The 21,609-nt window shown below is 38.2% G+C and overlaps 2 protein-coding genes across 4 annotated transcripts in view; both read right to left on the bottom strand.

Annotated features, from left to right (window-relative positions):
• The window catches only part of gsr (glutathione reductase), a 32,525-nt gene extending 31,564 nt beyond the window's left edge, over positions 1-961 (bottom strand). The window contains exon 1 of the mRNA XM_041797797.1: positions 842-961. The gene's annotated coding sequence lies outside the window, so the exon portion shown is untranslated. The remainder of the gene's footprint in view (positions 1-841) is intronic.
• A 2,937-nt stretch (positions 962-3,898) lies between these two features.
• LOC121516594 (cytokine-dependent hematopoietic cell linker) overlaps positions 3,899-21,609 on the bottom strand; it is a 133,288-nt gene continuing 115,577 nt past the window's right edge. For all 3 annotated transcript variants that reach the window (XM_041797955.1, XM_041797956.1, XM_041797954.1), the window contains 16 exons: positions 18,165-18,318; positions 14,677-14,729; positions 12,431-12,479; positions 9,307-9,357; positions 9,186-9,220; positions 9,087-9,097; positions 8,916-8,999; positions 8,037-8,058; positions 7,790-7,814; positions 7,635-7,676; positions 6,770-6,854; positions 6,669-6,685; positions 6,498-6,592; positions 6,351-6,428; positions 6,096-6,251; positions 3,899-4,142 (listed from right to left, as the gene is read on the bottom strand). In XM_041797955.1, coding sequence (XP_041653889.1) covers positions 3,990-4,142; positions 6,096-6,251; positions 6,351-6,428; positions 6,498-6,592; positions 6,669-6,685; positions 6,770-6,854; positions 7,635-7,676; positions 7,790-7,814; positions 8,037-8,058; positions 8,916-8,999; positions 9,087-9,097; positions 9,186-9,220; positions 9,307-9,357; positions 12,431-12,479; positions 14,677-14,729; positions 18,165-18,318 — 1,110 coding nt within the window. In that variant the 3' untranslated portion in view covers positions 3,899-3,989. The remainder of the gene's footprint in view (positions 4,143-6,095; positions 6,252-6,350; positions 6,429-6,497; positions 6,593-6,668; positions 6,686-6,769; positions 6,855-7,634; positions 7,677-7,789; positions 7,815-8,036; positions 8,059-8,915; positions 9,000-9,086; positions 9,098-9,185; positions 9,221-9,306; positions 9,358-12,430; positions 12,480-14,676; positions 14,730-18,164; positions 18,319-21,609) is intronic.

Raw genomic sequence — 21,609 nt, 5'->3', positions numbered from 1 at the left:
TTCGCGCGAATTGAAAAATATCAAGCGAGTAAAGTCCCTCTATTCGCGTGTGAACGATGAATGATGTGAACACATCATTGGAGTTTTTAATGACCTCTTGATCAGCAGGGATGAAGGTAAATGTTCTGTGTTGGTTTTAGTGGATCTCAGTGCAGCCTTTGACACTGTAGATCATGGTGTTTTAGTTGATAGGCTGAAGCAGTGGGTGGGCATTTCTGGCTCAGCTATTGATTGGTTTTCCTCTTACCTGTCAAACAGAACTTTCTCTGTCACTGTTAACAACCTCAGCTCTTCTAATTCCCCCCTGGTTTGTGGAGTTCCCCAAGGTTCGGTCCTTGGCCCAATATTATTTTCTTTGTACCTGCTCCCACTCAGCCACGTAATCAGCAGTTTTAAAGATGTATCCTATCACTGTTATGTGGATGACATCCAGCTTCATATATCTTTTACACCTCAAAATTACACTAAAGTGTCGGTTTTACTCAGTTGTTTGAGTGCCATTAAAGACTGGTGGTAACCCAGGTGGTTTAGTGCCTGGTATTTTGAATAAACTTGGTACCCTGTCCACTTGTGTAAAACCTGTTCTGCGTAATCTCAGTGTTTCATTTAGCCACTCCTTGTCTCTAGATCAACATGTCAATAATCTGGTCCGTTCTTGTTTTTTCCAACTCAGAAATATTGCACAACTCAGACACATTGTTTCTACAGCTCAGATGGAGATGGTTATTCACACATTCATAACCTCCCGTTTCGACTACTGTAACTTACTTTTCACCTGTCTTAGTAAAACATCTATAAATCCTCTACAATTAGTACAAAACGCTGCAGCCAGACTACTTACCAAGTCTTCAAAAAGGTCACACATCACACCAATTCCGTATTCTCTCCACTGGCTTCCCATACACTTCAGAAAACATTTTAAGATTCTTGTGTTTACTTTTAAAGCCCTGCCAGGCACCAGCCTACATTACGGAGCTCTTAAAACCTTACTATCCCAGCAGGACTCTTCGGTCCTCTGATCAGGGTCTGCTGGTTGTTCCACACTCCTGACCAAAAACTAAAGGTGACTGCATTTAAGGTCATTGCTCCAACTCTTTGGAACTCTCTTCCATTGGGTTTAAGATCAGCAGAAACAGTTGATTCCTGTATAAAGCAACTTGAGACCTACTTGTTTGGTCTGGCCTTTACTTAATCAGTTTTTGTGCACTGTGTATTCTCTTATTGTATCTTTGCATTAATGGCTTGTGTTTCTTTTATCCTTTGTAAAGCACTTTGTGACCTTGCTGTTCTTGAAAGGTGCTTTATAAATAAACTTATTATTATTAATATAAAACCAGTGCTACCTTTGACTTAACAACACCTAAGAGGACAAAAAAAGGATTCTGTAAAGCCTGAAGATGTAACCTATAAACACATACATCCATGATGTTCATATAAGGACTTGTGTATTATTCAGCATCCACAATCCCACTTCACCACAACAGCAGAGCTCAGCAGGTCACACGGTGTATGAGTGAATATTTTACACAGCTGTTTCCATGACAACGGATAAGAAATGCTGACATCACTTCTTTCCAAGTCTTCACCTGTTGCTTTGGGTTGTTAATTCTGTACGGTGAGATTTTGATACCGTTATCCCTAATGAAGTATTTGGTCCCGACTCTGCAGGCTGGTCATCCTCTGCTGGATGTGCACCCACTTCTGCAGGACCCAGTACACCAGTGAGAATCTCCACTGTGGGCTCAGTCCTGCAGACAGATCTGTAGTCTCACTGTCTGACTGAATCCTCTAGTTTCAGAGGACTCTGGTCCCTTCTAGACAAGGTCCCTTTAGAGAGGGTTTATCTAAAACCATGAGGAGAGCCGCTCTAAACGCTCCAGCCTCACCACAGATGTAATCAGCCGTACCACGGTCAGTTAAATTCTTATTCACAAAATTGCTCCAATCCACAGCTGTAACCAGTAATTAGGGAAACTGTTTCTATGGAAACAACAATTGCTCATGTATGAGGGGCCTTTTAGTACTTTTGGGTGAGTGGCGTTAGCATAATAATGCGTTCCTTGGCTCAGCACAGTTCCATCTCTGACTGCTGCTTTCTTTGTTTGTCAGAACTGAACCAATCATCTTATTAGGCGCTGAAATACTGAGACGGCTCAGAGAGCCGAATGTAATACCAGAGGGCTTCATTCTTATGTGTTTAGAGACAGACCTTTATTATAGTTATCCTAATAGAAATAAAAACAAATAACAATTATTATAATACATAAAAAATAAATTCAGATTTATCTTGAACCAGTCTAACAGGACCTCCAATAAGCTGCAGAAGATCAGATGTGATGTTGATTGTCTCTTCATTTTCTATTTTACAGCCTGACCAGTGGAGGACTTCGCCTTTTTGGGGCCCACAGGCATGGGGGCCCTCCTTATTGTTCTCCTCTTTTTAAATTCTTATTCATCAAAGACAGAGTTATTTGTAAAAAATAAAAAATAATAAAACATATAAACAGTTAAACAAGTATAGAAATGTAATTTTATTTTAAATGTATTATTGCAGTCTTCTGTTTTTAACCACGTTAAATGTTGTTTAGTTATGTCTGGGATAATTTAGCTTAGAAACTTAACAGCAGAGTTGGATTTCTTCCTGTGTTTTCCTCACACTACAGGGCTACTTCCTGTCTCTGTGTTACTGCTGGACTGTGTTAGAATCTTGAGATTCTGCTCTTCTTAACAGTAAATAACATGACCAAGTTTATTTCATATTTTGCACTTTTAATGCTTGTGTCAGGCCTTAAAATTCCAAACAGCCAGATAACCGGCTGATGAAGAAGATAGGGTTAAATTTATTAGTAGGGAATAAGCATTAAACAGCTTTATTTAAAGCTGAAAGTTCTTTTTAAAAAAATAACTACATTTTAATGATGTAAACTGCTGTCAGTACAGATCCTCAGCTGATGGAACATGTACAGAGATGTTTTTAATCGTAATGGTACGCTGATATGTGACTATATCTAGTCTAGAACAGTTTGTATGACATAATATTAAAGTTTAGAGCTGTACCGGGAGGATTCGCCACATTAAAATAAACTAAAGGCTAAACTGGTGTTAAAATCAAACTAGATTAAGTCAGAACTCCGGGGTCTGCTGATCTCGTTTTAAAATTGGCTGCAGCCTGAAGTTTTATGAGCACGTTCAACAACCACAGAGCGATGTTTTCACCTGTTACCTTAAGTAAGAAGTAGATGAACAACAGTACAGAGAATCAACTGTTCTATAGCTTCATATTCACAAAACCCTAGCATTAATTTAGTTTAGTTTCACATCCATCACAGATAGAGGCTGATGTGACTCTTCAGGCTCTGCTTTGTGTTTATAAAATCAGGTCCAGATCAACGTCAGGAAACTTGATTTGTGGCCAGATACCATATCCACAGACTAGGAACCAGTGTGGATCTCTGTGGAGTCCAACTCAGTGCAAGCCCCTATTGTGTGTGTAGCTCCACCTTTTTGGGCCAGACCGCTTGGTGGAAACGACCCGATCCACCTCTGAGCCTGACTAACAATGGCCCTTCAAGACACATATCTCACAGCTCTCTTGATGATTTGTCTCATACAAAGAACAAAAATCTAACCTATTAATGCACCAGTAGGTAGCCTGAATTATTGGTCTGTTATTTTGAATCAGGTTTCTATAGGAAGAATCTAGAACTCATAACCAGTGATTATAATAACACATCTTAAATGAAAACAGCTAAGCTGAATACAGATTAGCCTGACCACTGACCCAGTGCTTCCCCTGTGATATTACAGAGAAATCGGCAAATTAAAGTAGGTTTTGCAATTCAAATCATTACTTTATTAGAAATAATAAAATAAAATGAAAACCAAACATTAGGTTGTATAGACGATGATAAAACACATTCCCCACCAGCAGAAGGCCATGATGAACTAGTCGTCGTACCAGCTCTATCAGACGATCTCTGCAGCCACGGTTACTGCAGCAGCTGGTCAACGTCCCATTTAGTTATGGGACATGTCAGCACACAGTTCTCTGGGTATCTGTTCCCAGGGATGTTTCTCCCACTGATGAGCGTGATGGGGAAGATGGAGTGAAACTTAATGATGTCTGCTACCGAGTCAAACGTCTGTGGAGATAAGAAAACAAGCTACGGTTAAAATTCTGCTGTAGAAAGAGTTTGATATGGAAATGTGTTAAACACTCCTGACAATGAAGGTAGAAAATGTTTTAGAATGTGAGAGATTAATCTGGATATGTCAGACAGGAAGGTGCTGGACTTTTCAAACATAAAATCTTATCCTATTTAGATCTGAATAAATAACTCAGTGGAGGTGAAATAGTTAGACATAGTTAGACTAAATTTTCATTCATTCATAATAAACTTCAGCACAGCAGACAGAGGGCACCAAAGAGGGAACACACATCACATCACACATCACATTTTGTCTATTTAGGGACACCAAAAAGGAACCTGTCAAATGTTGGAGGACACCCAAGAACAGTGGTTCTCAACTAGTCTTCCATCAGGACCCACCACCAACTCCTCAGTGAAAAAATGTGATTCTAATGTCTGTTTTCCCCCCAGTAATATTAATCTAATAAATCATTGTTCTGTTTTGATATCACAGGTAAAGAAATGAAATATCCCCAAATATTTCTTGAAACCTCCAGAAAATGACTGCTGTTAAGTTTTGAAGAAGTCAAAGTAATTACTGTCAAAAATTCCCAAAACTTCATAGCTGCTAGTGAAATTTCTTCAGATTTGCAGGAAAACACCTAATGGAAAATTACCAAAAGCTTCCGGGTAAATGCCCACAAAAACTTCTCAAGTTCAGGAAAAAATTTAAAACACTTTTACAGAATTTCCCTTGAGTTTTCTGAAAAGTTGACAAAGAAAATTCTTTAAGGATTTCAAATAAATTCCTTTGGAAAATTTGGAATTAAAACAAAACAAAACAAAACAAAACAAAAAAACTGTCAAGCTCTTTTAAGTTTCCTTTCTGCTGCAAAAAATTAACTACAGCAAAAGATAAATAAATATATAAATAAATAGGCAAAAGATAAAATTAATTAACTAATTAATAAAAGGTGAATGAATTAATGTATAGATTAAAATTATAAATAGATAAATAAATAAATAAATAGAACTGAATGAATGCATTAATTAATAAATTAATGAATAAATAAATAAAAATGAATGAATAAAGAAATAAATTAAAAAATGAGTGAATTATTGAAAAAATAAATAAAAAAATATATCAGTGTATGTATACATAAGAAATGAAAAATTAAATAAACAGATAAATAGAGAATATATAAATGAATAGGTAAATAAATACAAAAGAATAAATGAATAATAAATAATAAAAAATGAATAAATATATAAAGACATAGAATATATATATATAAAAAGGTAAATAAATTAAAATGAATGTATTAAAAAATAAATGAATGAATAAATAATGACTAAATAAATAAATAGATGGATAAATAGAAAATGAATAAATTAAAAATGATTGAATAAAAACAGAGTGAATGAATTAATTAATAAAAAAAAACCCATTTGTGAATAAATAAATAAATAGATAAAAAATGAATGAACGAATGCATAGATTAAAAAAATGAATTAATAAATTAATGAATAAATAAATAAAAATGCTTCATAGACTTTCTTTCCCCTGCAAACTTTTTTGACCCGCTGGAAACACTCGGGACCCACTTTTGGGTCCTGACCCTCTTGTTGAGTATCACTGCCCTAGAAGGAACTTTTTCAAATGTTGTCCACTAAAAAGAACCCAACAACAAAGTTTTCCCAGGAAACAACCCCTGTGCTTAAAGTCTGTGAAACTCTTAAAAAGCAGCTCATCGTGTCCTCTTTGATTCGTCATTTACTTTCTACTGTTTAAGTTCTAAACTGTACTATTTTGCTTTAATAATTGCTGAATGGTTTGAACATTTCTGAGATGTGGCTCCAGTGTCTCACTGAGGAGTTGATGGTCCTCAGAGTCCACCGGCTAAAGGCAGAATTCATTTTTAAAACCCTTTAAGAGAGCTTTCTTTTTAAAAACAGCTCACTCACATCGTTTGATCGCTGTCCTGTTCCCAGGGCGTACTTGCTGTTCCTCTCGATAAATCGAATTTTCACGTTGTAAACCTTTTTATCGTGATACACAGCCAAAACCAAGGGCTCACTGTTGGTGTTGAGGGAGCAGTCTCGTACCAGAAAAGCCCCGTCCTAGGACAGAGAGAGGGACAATAGAGGAGAAGAGTTTAACTCCAGCCTGGTTCAGAGCTCTGAGAGGTTGATGTGCTAGTGTTAGAAGATATGTGGTACCTTGTTCACCAGGTGTAAGGCGTGCTCAGCATCGATGCGATTACACGGCCCAACATACCAGTCTTCTTCACAGGAGGTCTGCCAAACATCAGAGTTCAGTGATTACAGCCGAGGAGGATTTTCCTTTATCAATGACAGTGAACGTACCTGCTGAGGCTTTTCCATCGGAACAAAGTCGAGATGTTGAAAGTCCTCTTTGGTCTGAGGCCACTCGTGGTGATGACGTTTAGACGCTGCCCTTTCTTTAAAAAGAATCAGATGATGACTTTATCTGTCAGTAACTGTGATCGTGGTTTAGTATGCTGTAATATCACTCACCTAGATTATGTTGTGACCTAAGAAAAAGAGGAAAAGCAGATGTAAATCACGTGTTATTCAACATAGCTGGCATTTAAAAGCATGAGAATTAAGAGTCAAACCTTCTGCCAATGTCATGAGACTCCAGATCCAGAGAATGTCTCGGATTTGAGTGCAGGGTGGACCCGTGGTCCACATTCTGTGAATCTAAAATCGGATTCACCATAATTAGCTTTTTCTACTTGTTTCACATGGATTGTTTGCAGTGCCAATCTAACTACCACAAAAAAGAATATAAAACAAGAAACAGAAAAAGATGGAGGTGCAAACAGAAAGAAAATCTATCAAGCTCAAACTTTATCAATCTAGCACTTACTAGACAAAACAAGGCAGCATGACAAATGCGCAAAAGAGAGGGAGATGTGGATAGAAAAGGAAAAGGGAGATTAAGAAAAAGGGAAGATTAAGATGCAGAAAAAGAGAAGAGGAGATGCAGAAAAAGTGAAGAGGAAAATGCAAAAAAGGAGAGGAAATAGATGCAGGAAAGGTGAAGAGGGAGATGCAGAAAGAAAGAAGATTAGCAGAACAGTGAATCAGATACATGCATGGCTGTCCTCACCATAAACCCATCCAACACTTATCCTCCTTAATGTGTCTATAAAGTTAGTGATTATGGTCCCAGTATGTGAAGAATTAGCTAAAATAACCTTGTTTGATAGATGACTAAGTACTCTGATATTAGCATTAGCAGCTAAAATGATGGTAAATTAAAGGGGGCTAATACTGGTTAGTATAGCAGTAGAAACTTAGCTGCTGATAGATTCACGCTAACATTTACAATACAGAAAAAAATAAAAAAACACAGGAGACCTTTAAAAACACTCCAGAAAGAGCGGTTGGTACGCTTGACTATGAAAAAACAAAACTACAAATAAAAAAATAACCCCAAAAAAAAAACCTGCCCACAAAACCTGATCTCCAACTCACCTGTGACTCCTTCGTCCTGCTGCATGTAGCTGTGAATACCACCTGTGCCCAGGTGTACATGAGACAGATCAGCAGCCATGTTTACATGTAATGTAATAACCTAACTGATCTCACACCACATCAGACTGGTAACCATGGTGACTGGTAGCTCTTACCTTGGTGATGAGGGCTGAAGTCAGTCTGTTAGAGTCATAGAAATAAAAAACAAAAATAATCATTATAATCATTATAAATAATTCACTTAGCCTTATTTTAAAGTTACAGTAAAAAATGCAATATTTTGCTATTCTAATAAGTACAGAGCTGCTGGAGGTACAGATTGATTTTTTAACTGGTGATTACAGTGGCAATGATTAGGAATAAAATATGGAAACAAAGCTTCCTGGATGTTTGCATACTTACTCTTTTTGCTGCTCTGTCTCCACTGAAATGAGAGAAAGAGAATTATTTACACTGGCAGTTTAACCAGTATGGAGAGGTAGGGTCCTCATTCACCAAGAGGCCTCAAGGCAAAGGTTAGAGCCCAGACGACCTTATCTATATCAAGGACTTTACAGGGAGGTAGATTCATGCAGACATATTACATCCATAAAATAGAGGGTAACGGCAAAAGAATAGTTTTATCTATTCTTTGTTCTATCCTCCTACACGTGATAAAGCTTCTGATAAACCACCAGTACAGTTGTACTTCTTACAACCTTTTATACTTTACATTCTGTATAATGACAATAAAGGCCATTCCATTCATGTTGGACAGTGTTTCCATTACAGGTGATTTAAAAAATAATGCCTGTTTGTAATAAAACGACCATAATGCATTGGAAAAAATTAAGATATTGGTGCATTTTTTAAATCTTAATCCCAAAGAAAGCCATTTATATTAGTTCTTCTGATGCTTGAGGAGCCATCCTGATGTTTACACGCCAGTCTGGGAGATTTCTCTGGGTAATCTCCATTTGTAGGTCCACGGTGCTCTAATTCACCCTACCTCTGCTGCCCAGAAAGAGACACCAAAACTCCTGGGCATGAACTCATAAGACATCGGAGTAATGGGTGCACTGTGCTTATGTCAGTCTGTTGTGTTTATTTTTCAAACCAGCAGAGGGAGCCACTGCTACACTGAATAAACTGTAGAGGACTGACATTCCTTCTCTAAATTAAAGGGAGGAAAAGGTCACATCAGGCAAACAGCAGCAGAGCAGGAGCTCACTGGAACAACTACAGATTCGCCTGCTTTTGAGCTACAAATGAAACCAGATGGGAGAGGAGAACAGTACTCACTCTCTTCTGGAGGCTTCCTGGAGATTCAGAGCAGACAAACGGTGCACTAACTCTGAGGTAAACGGTGGAGGGGATGCAGAATACCTGGAAACATGAAGACATCAGCTTCAGCTTTATTCATGAACAAATACTGGTATAATTAATCCAACAGAATAAAACTGAGCAGATTACCTGTACGATTGCTGGGATGTTGGAGAAAAAGAACATGATTTATAAGTTTCAGTATATTTCATTTCGATGCACAAAGCGGTTAATGTGTCATGTGTTTACCTGTTCTCCTGGCTGCACAGGTGGTAACCTCTTAGCTGGAAGACCATCATGTGAATATTTAAGTTTATTCTGAGGACATGCTTGTTCAATGGTAGCTAAGTTTGTGATCAAGTTTTCTCACCCAATCTGGTCTTTCTCTTGCCGGGTTTCAGGGCTCTGTTTACAGCAGGACCTGTGTTAAAAACAGAATGTAGAGAAGTAATTATGCACTTCATTTATGAAGTACTCATTGGGATGCTATCCTCTTACTTTCCCTCCGGTCTGGTCCTCTTGTGCACATAATCCTGCTCCAGTGATTGTCTTAAACTAACAAATATGTTGACCAATTTATTAATTCTAAGTGTAAAAGCACTGGGTTTGTTGCCCTCAGTGCAGGCTTACAGGCAAGGCTGTCTGCCTTACAGCATATGCATCACACAGACCAGTGTTAACTTCATCGACTAAAACTATGACTAAAAGTGTTCATCAACAGCCTTTTTTCCATGACAAAAACTAGACTACGACTAACAAAAATAGATCTGTGATGACTAAAACTGACAATAAATAAGTTTAGTTTTCATCAAGGTGACTAAAACTAGACTAAAAATGTTTGTCAACAGCCTTTTTTCTCCATGACAACAACTAGACAAAAACTGACAAAAACAGATCTGTGATGACTGAAACCGACAAAAAAAATAAGTTTAGTTTTCATCAAGATGACTAAAACTAGACTAAAATGTAATGTAGTTTTTGCCGGACATTCAAAATCTGTGATATTTCTCCACTGTGGGTAAATCTGTCTAAAACAATGCATCTGTATCTATTCTGCCTCTCAGCTGTAGAAAGCAGGGACCCCAGGTTTGGCAGAGTGCAGAGAACACACTACCATGATTTGTTACCAGATTTAGGCAAGAAAATAAATGCTTGGACTAAAAGTAAAGACTAAAATGTGAGGACTTTTATGGACTTAAAATAGAATAAAATGTTTTTGAGTTTTTGTCGACTAAAACTAGACTAAAACTAAAAAGGGTAGACATGACTAAAATGCGACAAACCTGGGGTCCTTGCTTTCTACAGCTGAGAGGCAGAATAGATACAGATGCATTGTTTTAGACAGATTTACCCACAGTGGAGAAATATCACAGATTTTGAATGTCCAATGAAAACGACATTACATTTTAGTCTAGTTTTAGTCATCTTGAAGAAAACTAAATTTAGTTTTTGCCAGTTTTAGTCATCACAGATCTATTTTTGTTAGTCTCAGTCTAGTTTTTGTCCTGGGAAAAAAGGCTGTTGATGAACATTTTTCAGTCAATGAAATTATCACTGGATGCATGTGAGCACCTTCTTATTGTATATAAAGTCTAACCAAAGTTATTGTAGATGTGCTGCATGTTGTGGAATATTGTGGTTAATGGGGAGTTTTGTGTGAGTTGTATTGTCACAGTTTAATCTGCAGACCCAGGTGAGAAAGCTTCTCGCTAATGCTGAAGCTAATGGGCATTCAAACAAATGATCAATATTGCTTTAAAAAAATAAGCTGCCATGAAAACACTGGGCAATGCTTTCGTGCCATAAATAAAAATAATGCAATGTATTTTATTATTTTTGTACAGTGTCTTTGAGTTCTTGAAAAGTGCTTTATAAATAAAATGTACTATTATTATTATTATTAATAAACTAAAAGAGGCTAAAAAATCTCTCCAGGAGTGGGTGATGATTACTCACTGAGAAAGAAGTCTACCTGTCAGACAGATTACAGGGAATCTACAGGCCTGATCTTCATGAAACTTTTTAGAAAAAGTCAAGTGAATCAAGCATGAAAAAGCATGACTTGGTACCACATTCATTCTTTAGAATTTTTGGTCCAACAGCAGGTATCTCACACTCAGACTAGATATTATGACAGACTGTTCTGCTTCTGCTCTCTCTGAGAGCCCTTCCAGTTCTCTGTGTATTCAATCAGCTACTTAAAGCAACCTTTTCATTTTCCCCTGAGCCTTTCACTTTCAGTCACATCTTGAATAATGCAGCTTGAGTGACCCTGAATGTAACTTCTGCTGAGCAGCAGTTTGGAGTACAGAAAAGCTTTAAAGCTAGTCAGCTGAAACTCAAATGTCCTTTTAGGCAGCAGTATTCATCAGCATTTTCCTAACGTTGGCTAATATATGTCACCTAGATAAGCAAGCCTGGCTGCTGCAGCCAAATCACTGAGTTTTAGAAAGCAGATTATAAGGAAAAAAGTATTTGGCCACAGCCGGTAATTATCGAGCTCAGGTGGTTAAATCATCACCTAGTCATGCAATCTCCATTTACAAACATCTGTGATCCTAAAGGGGTTGTTCTGAAGAGTTCAGGCATCCAGCGTGGTTCTGTGATGATGCCACCTTTGCAATAAGAAGTTTGGTGAAATTTCATCCCTGCTAGATATTCCACAGTCAACTGTCAGTGATATTATTAGAAAGTGGAAGAGTTTAGGAAAAACAGCAACTCAGCCACGAAACAGAAGACCATGTAATCACAGAGCAGGTCTTGGTCTTGCTAAGTCCAAGTCTCCATAGCTGAAGACTTCTGAACTTCCACTGGCATTAATGCAAACACTAAAACTGTGCAGGAAGCTTCATGAATGGGTTTCCATTGTAACAGCTGCATGCAAGCATCACATCACCAAGGACTGTGGAGCAGTGGAGACATGATCCGTGGAGTGACCAATCATGCTTCTGTTTGGCGGTAAGATGGGTGAGTCTAGGTTTGGAGGATGCTGGGAGAGCATTACCTCCCTGACTGCACTGTGCAAACTGGGAAGTTTGGTGTGTACATTTTATTCTCTATACTGCTATTCTCTTTGCTTCTGTTGACCACCTCCACAGCTTACTTCCTGTTTTGAATTAAGGACTCTGTTCAATTAGAAAAAACTCAGTAATGTGTATTTACTGAACAGGAAACCACTGTTCTCATGTTATAAATGAATTTCAACAAATGAGGGAGAAAAGCTGTTAAAAGTGGCCTTCCTAGTTAATGCAGTGAGTGATCTCAGAGTGCTTTGCAGAGGGCTTACAGCATGAATCAGGAAGGCCACTTTTAACAGCTTTTCTCGCTTAGTATATGACATACTGTACATGCATGATGAAGAAAACACACTTTATGAAGATTTCTTGGACAGAATGAGAGGTAAGCAACAAAGGTGGGTGTGCGAGTTTTTACCCTTAAATCTGAGCAAAAAGAAGAGAACTTTACAACATTTTTAGAGAAATTTGCCACATTACCTGAAGTGTGATTAGGATGAATTTCTCTTGGAAAGCTGTTGGAGTTTCCCTGCATGAAGAGGAGAATAAAGCACATAAAAAACATAAAAACAAAAACTCTTTTGAATTGTGGCATTCATGCATGAAACAAGCTCAGTCTATGCAAGTATTTTTGTCTGATTTAAAAGGGTCATATTATGCAAAAATCACTTTTTCAGGCTTTTCTAACAAATATATGTGTCCCTGGCCTGTCTGCAACCCCCTCAAGTATCATAAAAATCCATTCCCTCCTTCCTCTCTTTCTGCACCTTTCAGAAAATGTGTGCTGAATTGAGCTGTGCTTAGATTTTCCCCACATGATGTCAGGTGGGGAGTTAGCCCCGCCCCCAGGTTCAGGTGGCCCATCCCACTTGGAGGAAGGTTCCGCCTTCATCTCCTGATCCTCCATTCAGCTGCCAGCTGAGAGGAGGATCAGGAGAGCCACATCCATTAAGCCACATCCATTTCCTGAGAGAGGCGGAGTCAGAAAGCTCATTAAGATTTAAAGCAACAGACACAGAAACGGCTCGTTCTGAGCAGGGCTGAAACAGAGGAGTTTTTAGACATGCAAAAATCCAATACTGGAGTGTTTTATCAGCAACAAACTTCACAGGGGTGTTTTGGGGACCTCTGAGAGCATTATGAACTTATCTTAAAAGGTTAAAATATGTCCCCTTTAAGGTTTAAAACAGTGGCCCTCCACTAGTCTAGCCTCTGGACACATCATGACCCCTATTTAAAAAAAAAAAAAAAAAAAAAAAAAAACATTTTCAATCACTCAAATCTGTTTGATGAAAAATATTTCAGTTTGGACCTTAGAACACTGATCATCAACTGGCGGCCCAGGGGCCATATCAGGCCCCCAAAAGCTCCCTGTCTGGCCCCCCCAAAGACTATTAAATTCAGAAAAGGAGGAAAAGAAGATGTTGTGGTTTTAAGATTATCCTTTGGCTTGAAATGTCTGCAGCTGTTAAATCCATCCCGCAAACAATTAATATTGAAATAGTTTTAGAATGACTGAACATTTGATCTGTTTTTACAGAAATTTACTGTCATAATTAGCTGATGTTTAAAAAAGGGTTAAGGTTGGCAAAAATGAGTGCTGCAAAAATGACCAGATAAAAAGGTGAAAAGGGGTTAGAGAGCAGCAAAAATGGGTGACAAGTGGCAAAATGGGTTTTGGAGTGGCAACCAGGGAGAAAAATTGGCAGAAAAGGTTGTGAAAATTGGGTTAAAATGTGGCAAAAAATGGTAAAAGAGGAAAAAAAGGGTAAAAGGTATCAAAAATTGGTTACAAATGACAAATATAATGAAAAAAAGTAATGAAAAGGGTTTAAAAATGGCAAAAATAGAAGAAAAGTGGCTGAATGGATAAAAGAGTGGCACCAAAGGGATAACCCATGCAGGAAATGTGGTTTAAATGGGTTAAAATCGTGCAAAAATTGGGTTAAAGAGGCAAAAAGAAACAAAAATGGGCTAAAGGTGGCAAAAATTGTTGAAAAAAAAATGTAATGAAAAGGGGCTAAAAAGTGGCAATAATAGAAGAAAAGTGGCAAAAATGGATAAAAGAGTGACACAGAGGGGATAAAACATGCAGGAAATGTGATTCAAGAGGGGTTAAAATTTTGCAAAATTGGGTTTAAGAGGCAAAAAGGGGCCAAAGGGGTTAAAAGTCCAAAAAAAAAAAGAGTTAATATTGGTGCTAAATCACAATTGTTGAGGGCCCATTCTCTTCGATTTTCAGGAGTCCGGCCAACTCTGTTGTCAGGCCTGTCTCCTGTATTATAGATAATGGGGATAGATCTCACTGGTAATGCCTAAACGTGTCCTGCGGTTTGAAAGAAAATACAAATACTACTACAATAATATTTCAATCTGACCAAAATATTTCTTTAATTTAACTTTTGTGTATTTGAAAGCCTGGCCCCTGGAGTTTCAGTTGAAATCAAATCTGTACTTGATGACTATAAAGCAGATCATTACATAGCACGCACATTTTGGTTCATGATCTTGAGACATTATTTATGTAAACTCAAAAAATCAAGCCAGTATTGCTCATATTAAGTTAAAGTATCAAATGTACTCGTTGAGTGCCTTGGAATAAGATGCACTCACTGATTTAAATATTAAGTCAAGAGGGAAAACAAGTGTGATCAGATATTTAAGATCACAGATGAGACAAACACACTTGATTCAAGTTTTTGCACAGAGAAAAAGAGAACCCTTACAGAGGAGAGCGATGAAAGGCTCTGTGCCGACGATGACCTTGGCAGATCTCTGTCTGAAAAGCAGAAGAAGTGAGTCAGTAATGGCAGTATTTTCAGTGTTATTTGACTGTTTAAACACTCTATCATCCCTGTAAGTCGGTGGTTGGTGCTGCCAGCAGCGCTCTGCAGCAGCAGGCCGTATTGATTACAGAGGGAGAACACTCCGAGTGTGAACAAATTTAAAAGCCACGTTTGCTATGAAGCAGTCGGCGTGCAGCTGTGCAGCGCCTGGCTGTGGGCCACGACCATGCAGGAGAGTAAAGGGAGTCCATTCACTCTACATGCCTCCCTCGGTCTCCCCTCGGCTCCTGGATAATTGTAAGCTCCCGCCGTCCGACTCAGCCAACAGATGGCCCTGGAGACCCACTGGCAGATCATGCTCAGCCAGCGTGAGCTCTCTGTCTCAGATCCACGCTGCTCACCACAGTCTGTGCTCAGGCTGCTGTTTCTCTGCCTGCTCTTCATTCAGCTTCAGTCTAATTATGTTTGCCACACATTTTCTCTGGTAGAAGTGAAGAAAACTTACTAAGTCAACTGTGCACTTCTTAAAAAATAAAAGTTTGGACAGCACTAAGACTTCTTAGGCATTTGGATTTAGGTCACTTTAGTCTATTTTAATATTTTAACAGCTATATCTTAACTGGAAAAGACATAAGGGAATGCTATGTGACCTATTAAGCAAAAGAGTGGCATTTAATACCAACCCCAATTCCACAAAAGTTGGGGTGCTGTGCCAAATATAAATTAATCCAGAAGTCAATGGTTGTCAAATCTCATAAACCCATATTCTATCCACAAAAGAACAAAAGCAACATGTCAGATGTTCAAACTGAGACATTTTACCATTTCAGGAAAATATTAGCTTTATCATAATAGTGAGGAGTGTAAATCTTTGCATGCATTTGCAGATCTGATCATGCATTTCTGGATTTGTGCTTGCATTTGCAGATTTTTGCACAGGTCTGTGTTCACATTTGCAATACATTTGCAACAATATTAGCTCCATACTCAACAGCCCTGGGTCTTCTTTGCTGGATGTTTCCTTTTCTGATGCTCCAAATGTTTTCTATTGGTAAAAGGTCTGGACTGAAGGCAGACCAGTTCAGGACCCGGTCTCTTCTCCTGTGAAGCCGTGCTGTTGTGATGGATGTGGTATGTGGTTTAGCATCGTCTTGCTGAAATAGTCAAGGCCTTCCCTGACAGAGACATTGTCTGGATGGGAGCATATGTTACTCTGAAAGCTCTCTCTACTTTTCAGCATTGATAGTTCCTTTCCAGATGTTAGAGCTGCCCACCCCATAGGCACTAATGCAACCCCATACCATCAGAGATGCAGGCTTTAGAACTGAGCCAGGAGAACAAGCTGGATGCTCCCTCTCCTCTTTAGTCCACAGGACACACCGTCTGTGGTTTCCTCTGACCATAGAACAGTTTTCCATGTTTCCTCAGTCCATGTTAAATGAGCTTTGGTCCAGAGAAGACGGCTGTGTTTCTGGATCCTGTTCACATATGGCTTCTTCTCTCCATGATCCAGCTTTAACTGTCATTGGTGGATGGCAACCGTGTAGATGGTTGGATATTCATTGTCTTCAGTTTCTGAAATCGTTCCACAATTTTTAGACACAGTTTTTCTCAGATTGGTGAACCTCAGCTCTACATCTGAGAGACTCTGCTTCTCTAAAATGCCCATTTTATTTCCAGTCATATTACTGACCTGTTGCCCAACAGTTGAAAATTGCTCCTCCAGCTGTTTTCTATTGGCACCATCTACTTTTCCAACCTTCTGAATTTCTGTCCTTATCTTTTTGAGATGTGTTGCTGCCATCAAATTCAAAATGAGCTAATGTTTTTCATGCAATTGTAAAACATCTCAGTTTTAACATCTGATATGTTGTTTATGATCTATTTTGAGTAAAATATAGATTCATGAGATTTATAAATTATTGCATTCTATTATTAACATTTTACACAGCATCCCAACTTTTTTGGAAATGGGGTTGTAGTTGGGCTGCAGATGAAGTTAGAACTACCCCTCCAGCTCAAGCTATAGTCATTATAAGCGTACATCAAATATGAAGCATACTGACATGATTAAGGTGTGTAATATGAGTGTAAATATATCAATTAATCCTGTTCCTATTCTGTTGACTTTTTATTTCATATTTTAACTTTTACATCTCATAACATTGACTTTTTATCTCATATTTTTACCTTTAAGATTAATCATTTTAAATTTAAAATCCTATTTTGACCTTTAAAGTCATGATCTTGACTTTTATCTCATATTTTGACCTTTTCAACTCCTAACTTTAAATTCTATCTCATTTTTTACCTTAAAAACTCATGATTTTTAATATTTTGTTTTCATATTTTGATATTTAAAATCATGCTTGCAATATTTGCCTCATATTTTGACTGTTAAAAATTGTGATTTCAAATTTTGTCACAGTTTTTGACTTTTAAAAATCATGGTTTCAGTATTCCATCTCATATTTTGCCTTTTAAAAACATTATTTTGACTTTAAATGTCATGTTTTTACCTTTTGAACTTATAAGTTTGACTTTTTATCTCAGATTTTGAGTTTTTAACTTACCATGTTCACCTTTTAATCGCAAAATCATTTATCATCAGAGCCAAGTTTTTTACCGCCATAATTCATTTCTTGTGAAAATAAGGTTGACATTTTATGGTTAAATATCGATGCTGTTAGGCCTTCAGGTTAGACCCAAGTTCAGAATCCAGCCCCTGCTGTGATTGAGTTTGACAGCCCTGAATTAATCTATCAATCTTTATTTGAATAGCCCCAATTCATGACCAGGACACTTTACAAAGAGGGCTGGTCTCGACTGAACTTTGCAAAAACATCCACACGCCCCAATGTCTTTAGGGGCTGAGCGCTCCTCTGATTCTAAGATGCTCTATATTATTGTTCCTTTTTTAGCTGACCTTTGCTGCCAAAAATAACTTCTGCCATATCAGGGGGTTTATCTTTAGAAGCCTTTTGTGCTCTAACCTCCTCTGCTCTCTGTTTTGCATTAGTTATCTTGCATTGTTCTAAATTTTTCCATCATGTGTGAATGAATGAACCAAACTAAAGTAAAAAGATCAGAGATGCCATATTTAGCAGACTGGTCCTTTAAAGCAGACAGGAACCATGAGACGAGGCTTGTGCTGTCAAACAACAAAGGTCAGAGTCACTCCCACAGATGGGGGGAAAATTACTCAGACTGATACTGAGCGACCAAAGCGCACTTTGTGGTTTGCTGCTGTGTTCCGCTCTAAACAAGCTGATCGAGTGTTTATGTGTGTAGGAGAAAGAAAACTTTCACATGAAGGATTAAACATAAGATAGAATAGAATAGATGTCAGTGCCCCGTTGAAAAATGTTCAATAAAGAGTTGAAACAACCACTGAAAACAGAGGGCAGTGAGAAGATGACGTTTTTTACCTGCGTACTCTCTCTCCTCGTGTATGGGCCGTGCAGGAAGTATGCGCACGCTTAGCACTTCCTCTTGGTCATCCACTGTGTCATACTCCGGCTCCGACACGCTGGCACAGTTACCGTACCTCTGATTTCTGTTCCAGTCTCTCCTGCTGCAGTCCTGTGCAGAGAAGAGAACAGTTTAACCTGATGGACAGTAAAACTCTGAATGAAAGCCAAGCAGGCTTCAATGTGTTTCCACTGAGGAGAGTCTTCATCTCTCCACTCTGCCATAAAGTCTATGGAGCTATTATTGTTGCAAATGCATGCACAGATCTGCAAATGCATGCATAGATTTGCAAATATGTGCAAAGATCTACAAATGCTTGCACAAATCTACAAATATATAGACCAATTTGTTAGTTGTGGACGTAGTTTGTTCTGGCTGGGAAAACTAACTGTTTTTGATTTATGTTGTCAAAATAACTAAAATACAAGACAGATTACAACTGAATTTGCCTCTCAATTGGCTGTCACTACACATGTGACTTTTGCAGCTCTTCTGCTGTACATGATATGCAAATGCATACTCTGATCTGTAATTGTAAACGTCCTGGGTGTTGTTGCCCTCAGTTCAGGCTCACAGGCAAGGCTGCCTGCCTCACAGCACATGCATCACATGGACCATTTTCAATGCTGAGTGGGCAGCGGTTTAGACCTAATTAAATCTTTTTACACATTTGCATATATTTGCATGCATTTGCAGATCTGTGCACACACTTATAGATTTATGCACACATTTTAAAATCTATCTACACATTTGCAGATCTGTGATCTTTGTTGCATTTGCAATAGTTTTGCAACAATAATAGCTCCATAAAAGCCCAGATCAGTGAAGGGCTGCAGTGATGGTTGTCCTTCCAGAACTTTGTCCCATATCCACACAGGATCTCTGGAGCTCAGTCAGAGTGACCCTCAGGTTCCTGGCCTCCTCTGTCACTAAGCCCCTTCTTCCCCTTACCAACTAACATTTTTAGTTATAGTTAGATGATAAAATTAACATTGGTAAGGAAGGAAGGAAATAAAGTGTTAGTATGTAAATTAGTTATTAAGTTAGAAAATTAACAAATGAGTAAAGTGAGTCAGCAAGTCAGTGGATAAGTCAGTAAAGTGAGTTTAGCAAGCAAATAAGTAAATAAAATGTAAAGTAAGGAGCTATTATCGTTGCAAAACTATCGCAGATGCGTACACAGATCTGTGCACAAATCTACAAATGCATAGATAGATTTGCAAATGTGTGCACAAATCCTTAAGAGTGTGCACAGGTCTGCAAATGCATGCAAAGATTTGCAAATATGTAAAAAGATTTAATTGGGTCTAAACTGCTGCCCACTCAGCATTGAATACTGGTCTATGTGATGCATATGCTATGAGACAGGCAGCCTTACCTGTGAGCCTGCACTCAGGGCAACAACACCCAGGGTGTTTACACTTTTAGATCAGAGTATACATTTGCGTATCATGTACGGCAGAAGAGTTGCAAAAGTCACATGTGTATCGACAGCCAATTGAGAGGCAAATTCAGTTGTAATCGATGTCTTGTATTTTGAGTATTTTAACAACATAAATCAAAAAGAGTAAGTTTTCCCAACCAGAATCAACTGCAACCACAGCTAACAAATTGGTCTACACATTTGCAAATCCATGTAAGCATTCGTGGATCTTTGCATGTATTTGCAAAAGTTTTGCAACAATAATAGCTCCGTATCAAAGAAGAAAAGTTAGCAGAGTAAAACAGTAAGTAGTAAGTTGGAGAATAAAGTTAATAATTTAGTAAACAGGTACAATAAGGTAAATTAGTCAACAAGAAATGTATGGAAGCTTTGCAGTAATTCAGTGAGTGAAGTGAAGTTGAGAAACCAGGTGGAGGAAGTCAGGAAGGCTAACTAGTATACTGAGTTAATCTCAGATCCTACTATGTCCATTTTGAGGACATTCATAATTTTTATCATCATTATTTTGAGTTGATAGTCACATTTTTATAGATTGAGGCATCAAATTTGGCCAAATATATTATTTTTCTTCATATGAAAAAAAATGTGTTGCCCATAGAACTCTACTGACGCCAGATAGTTCCATCCATCCTTGTTTGTCCAAAATCTGGACAATAGACTTCCATTAAAAACAGTTTTTTTGACTCTGTGTCTATAGCACCAAAACAACATATAGCAACCTTTTCTATGCAGTCACTCGATCACCCGGGCTCTAAATTTCACCATTCCACAGTGATCCAGCAGATGGTGCCAGCGCACCATTCTAACCCCTTCAGCAACGCACATGCAGGGCTTCTTCCATGGACTCAGAGTTTGAAGCACTATTTCACCCACTAAACATTATCAGAATTAAATGAAACCATTCGTGCCACTAGATATGGTTGTCTGGGAGTGGGCTGCATGTGTAAGGAAAAGTTTGTGTGCTCCTACATGTGTGCTCGGGTGAGAATCTGCATCTATGTTTACAGCAGGACATGCCGTAAGTGGAGTGTTTACAGTCGAAAAAGCTACTTCCGGGTTCTGCAGTCTGGGACTAAGAAAGGGGGACATGTGGACAATTTCAACTTTGCCCTCACTTCATAGCAAGTTGATGGACATGCATGAGGATGCACAGGTCCTTTCAATCAATAGGAGAGAATATATCATATCTCAAATATGCAGTAAATTTATATATGGGCGTAATTAGCATAATCATGGTCACATTGTGGTTAGCGGTGGAAATGCACATGTTCATGGTTCATATCCTACATATTTCCTCTGATTTTTTTATGCCCGTACATAAAATAAACCTAACATGAACAAATGCATTCACTCGCATATGATTAAGTAGAGGAGGAAAAGGATAGTAAAACTGGCGTGTTTTCGCTCCGATAGACTCATCTGTTTAGCATGGACGCTATCTCACTGAATCACAGTCACAGGCATAGTGGACAATAACTGGGATAAAAAGGGTGCATAATGGAATTTTTTTTTTTTTTTTTTTGGTCAGGGTTGAAGTTGTCGAAGAGGTCTGAGTCAGTGAAAGTTAAAAAAGATGAAAAAAGAGTGTTTTATTAACAGTTTTCTGTATGTCCAGAATATGGACAAACAAGGACAGATGAGCTAAAAATTACAAGGGAGTGAGGGTTAAGTCTATGATTATTTTAAGCTGTAATATCTTATTTTTCAAGGCGACATTTCTAAAAGTATGTTTAATTCTCCTCTTTGTGCATTCCTGTGTACTTTGTCTCTGCTTCCGGCAGTTTAATAGCCCCCTACCCAAGGCCACTTCCTGCTATCACATAAGTGTTAAAACCGTTGAGGGTTTAATGATTTAATAAAAATATTTCTGTGCCCTTGCCTCTCGCTGCAGATGGAAGAAGCACTCTTCAGTGCTGAGATGGGAGCAGTGATCAGATAAGACAGAAGGGAAGGCTGTC

This window comes from Cheilinus undulatus, linkage group 10 (assembly GCF_018320785.1).
Source record: "Cheilinus undulatus linkage group 10, ASM1832078v1, whole genome shotgun sequence".
Lineage (NCBI taxonomy): Eukaryota > Metazoa > Chordata > Actinopteri > Labriformes > Labridae > Cheilinus > Cheilinus undulatus.
This window is presented reverse-complemented; position numbering and strand designations above follow the sequence as displayed.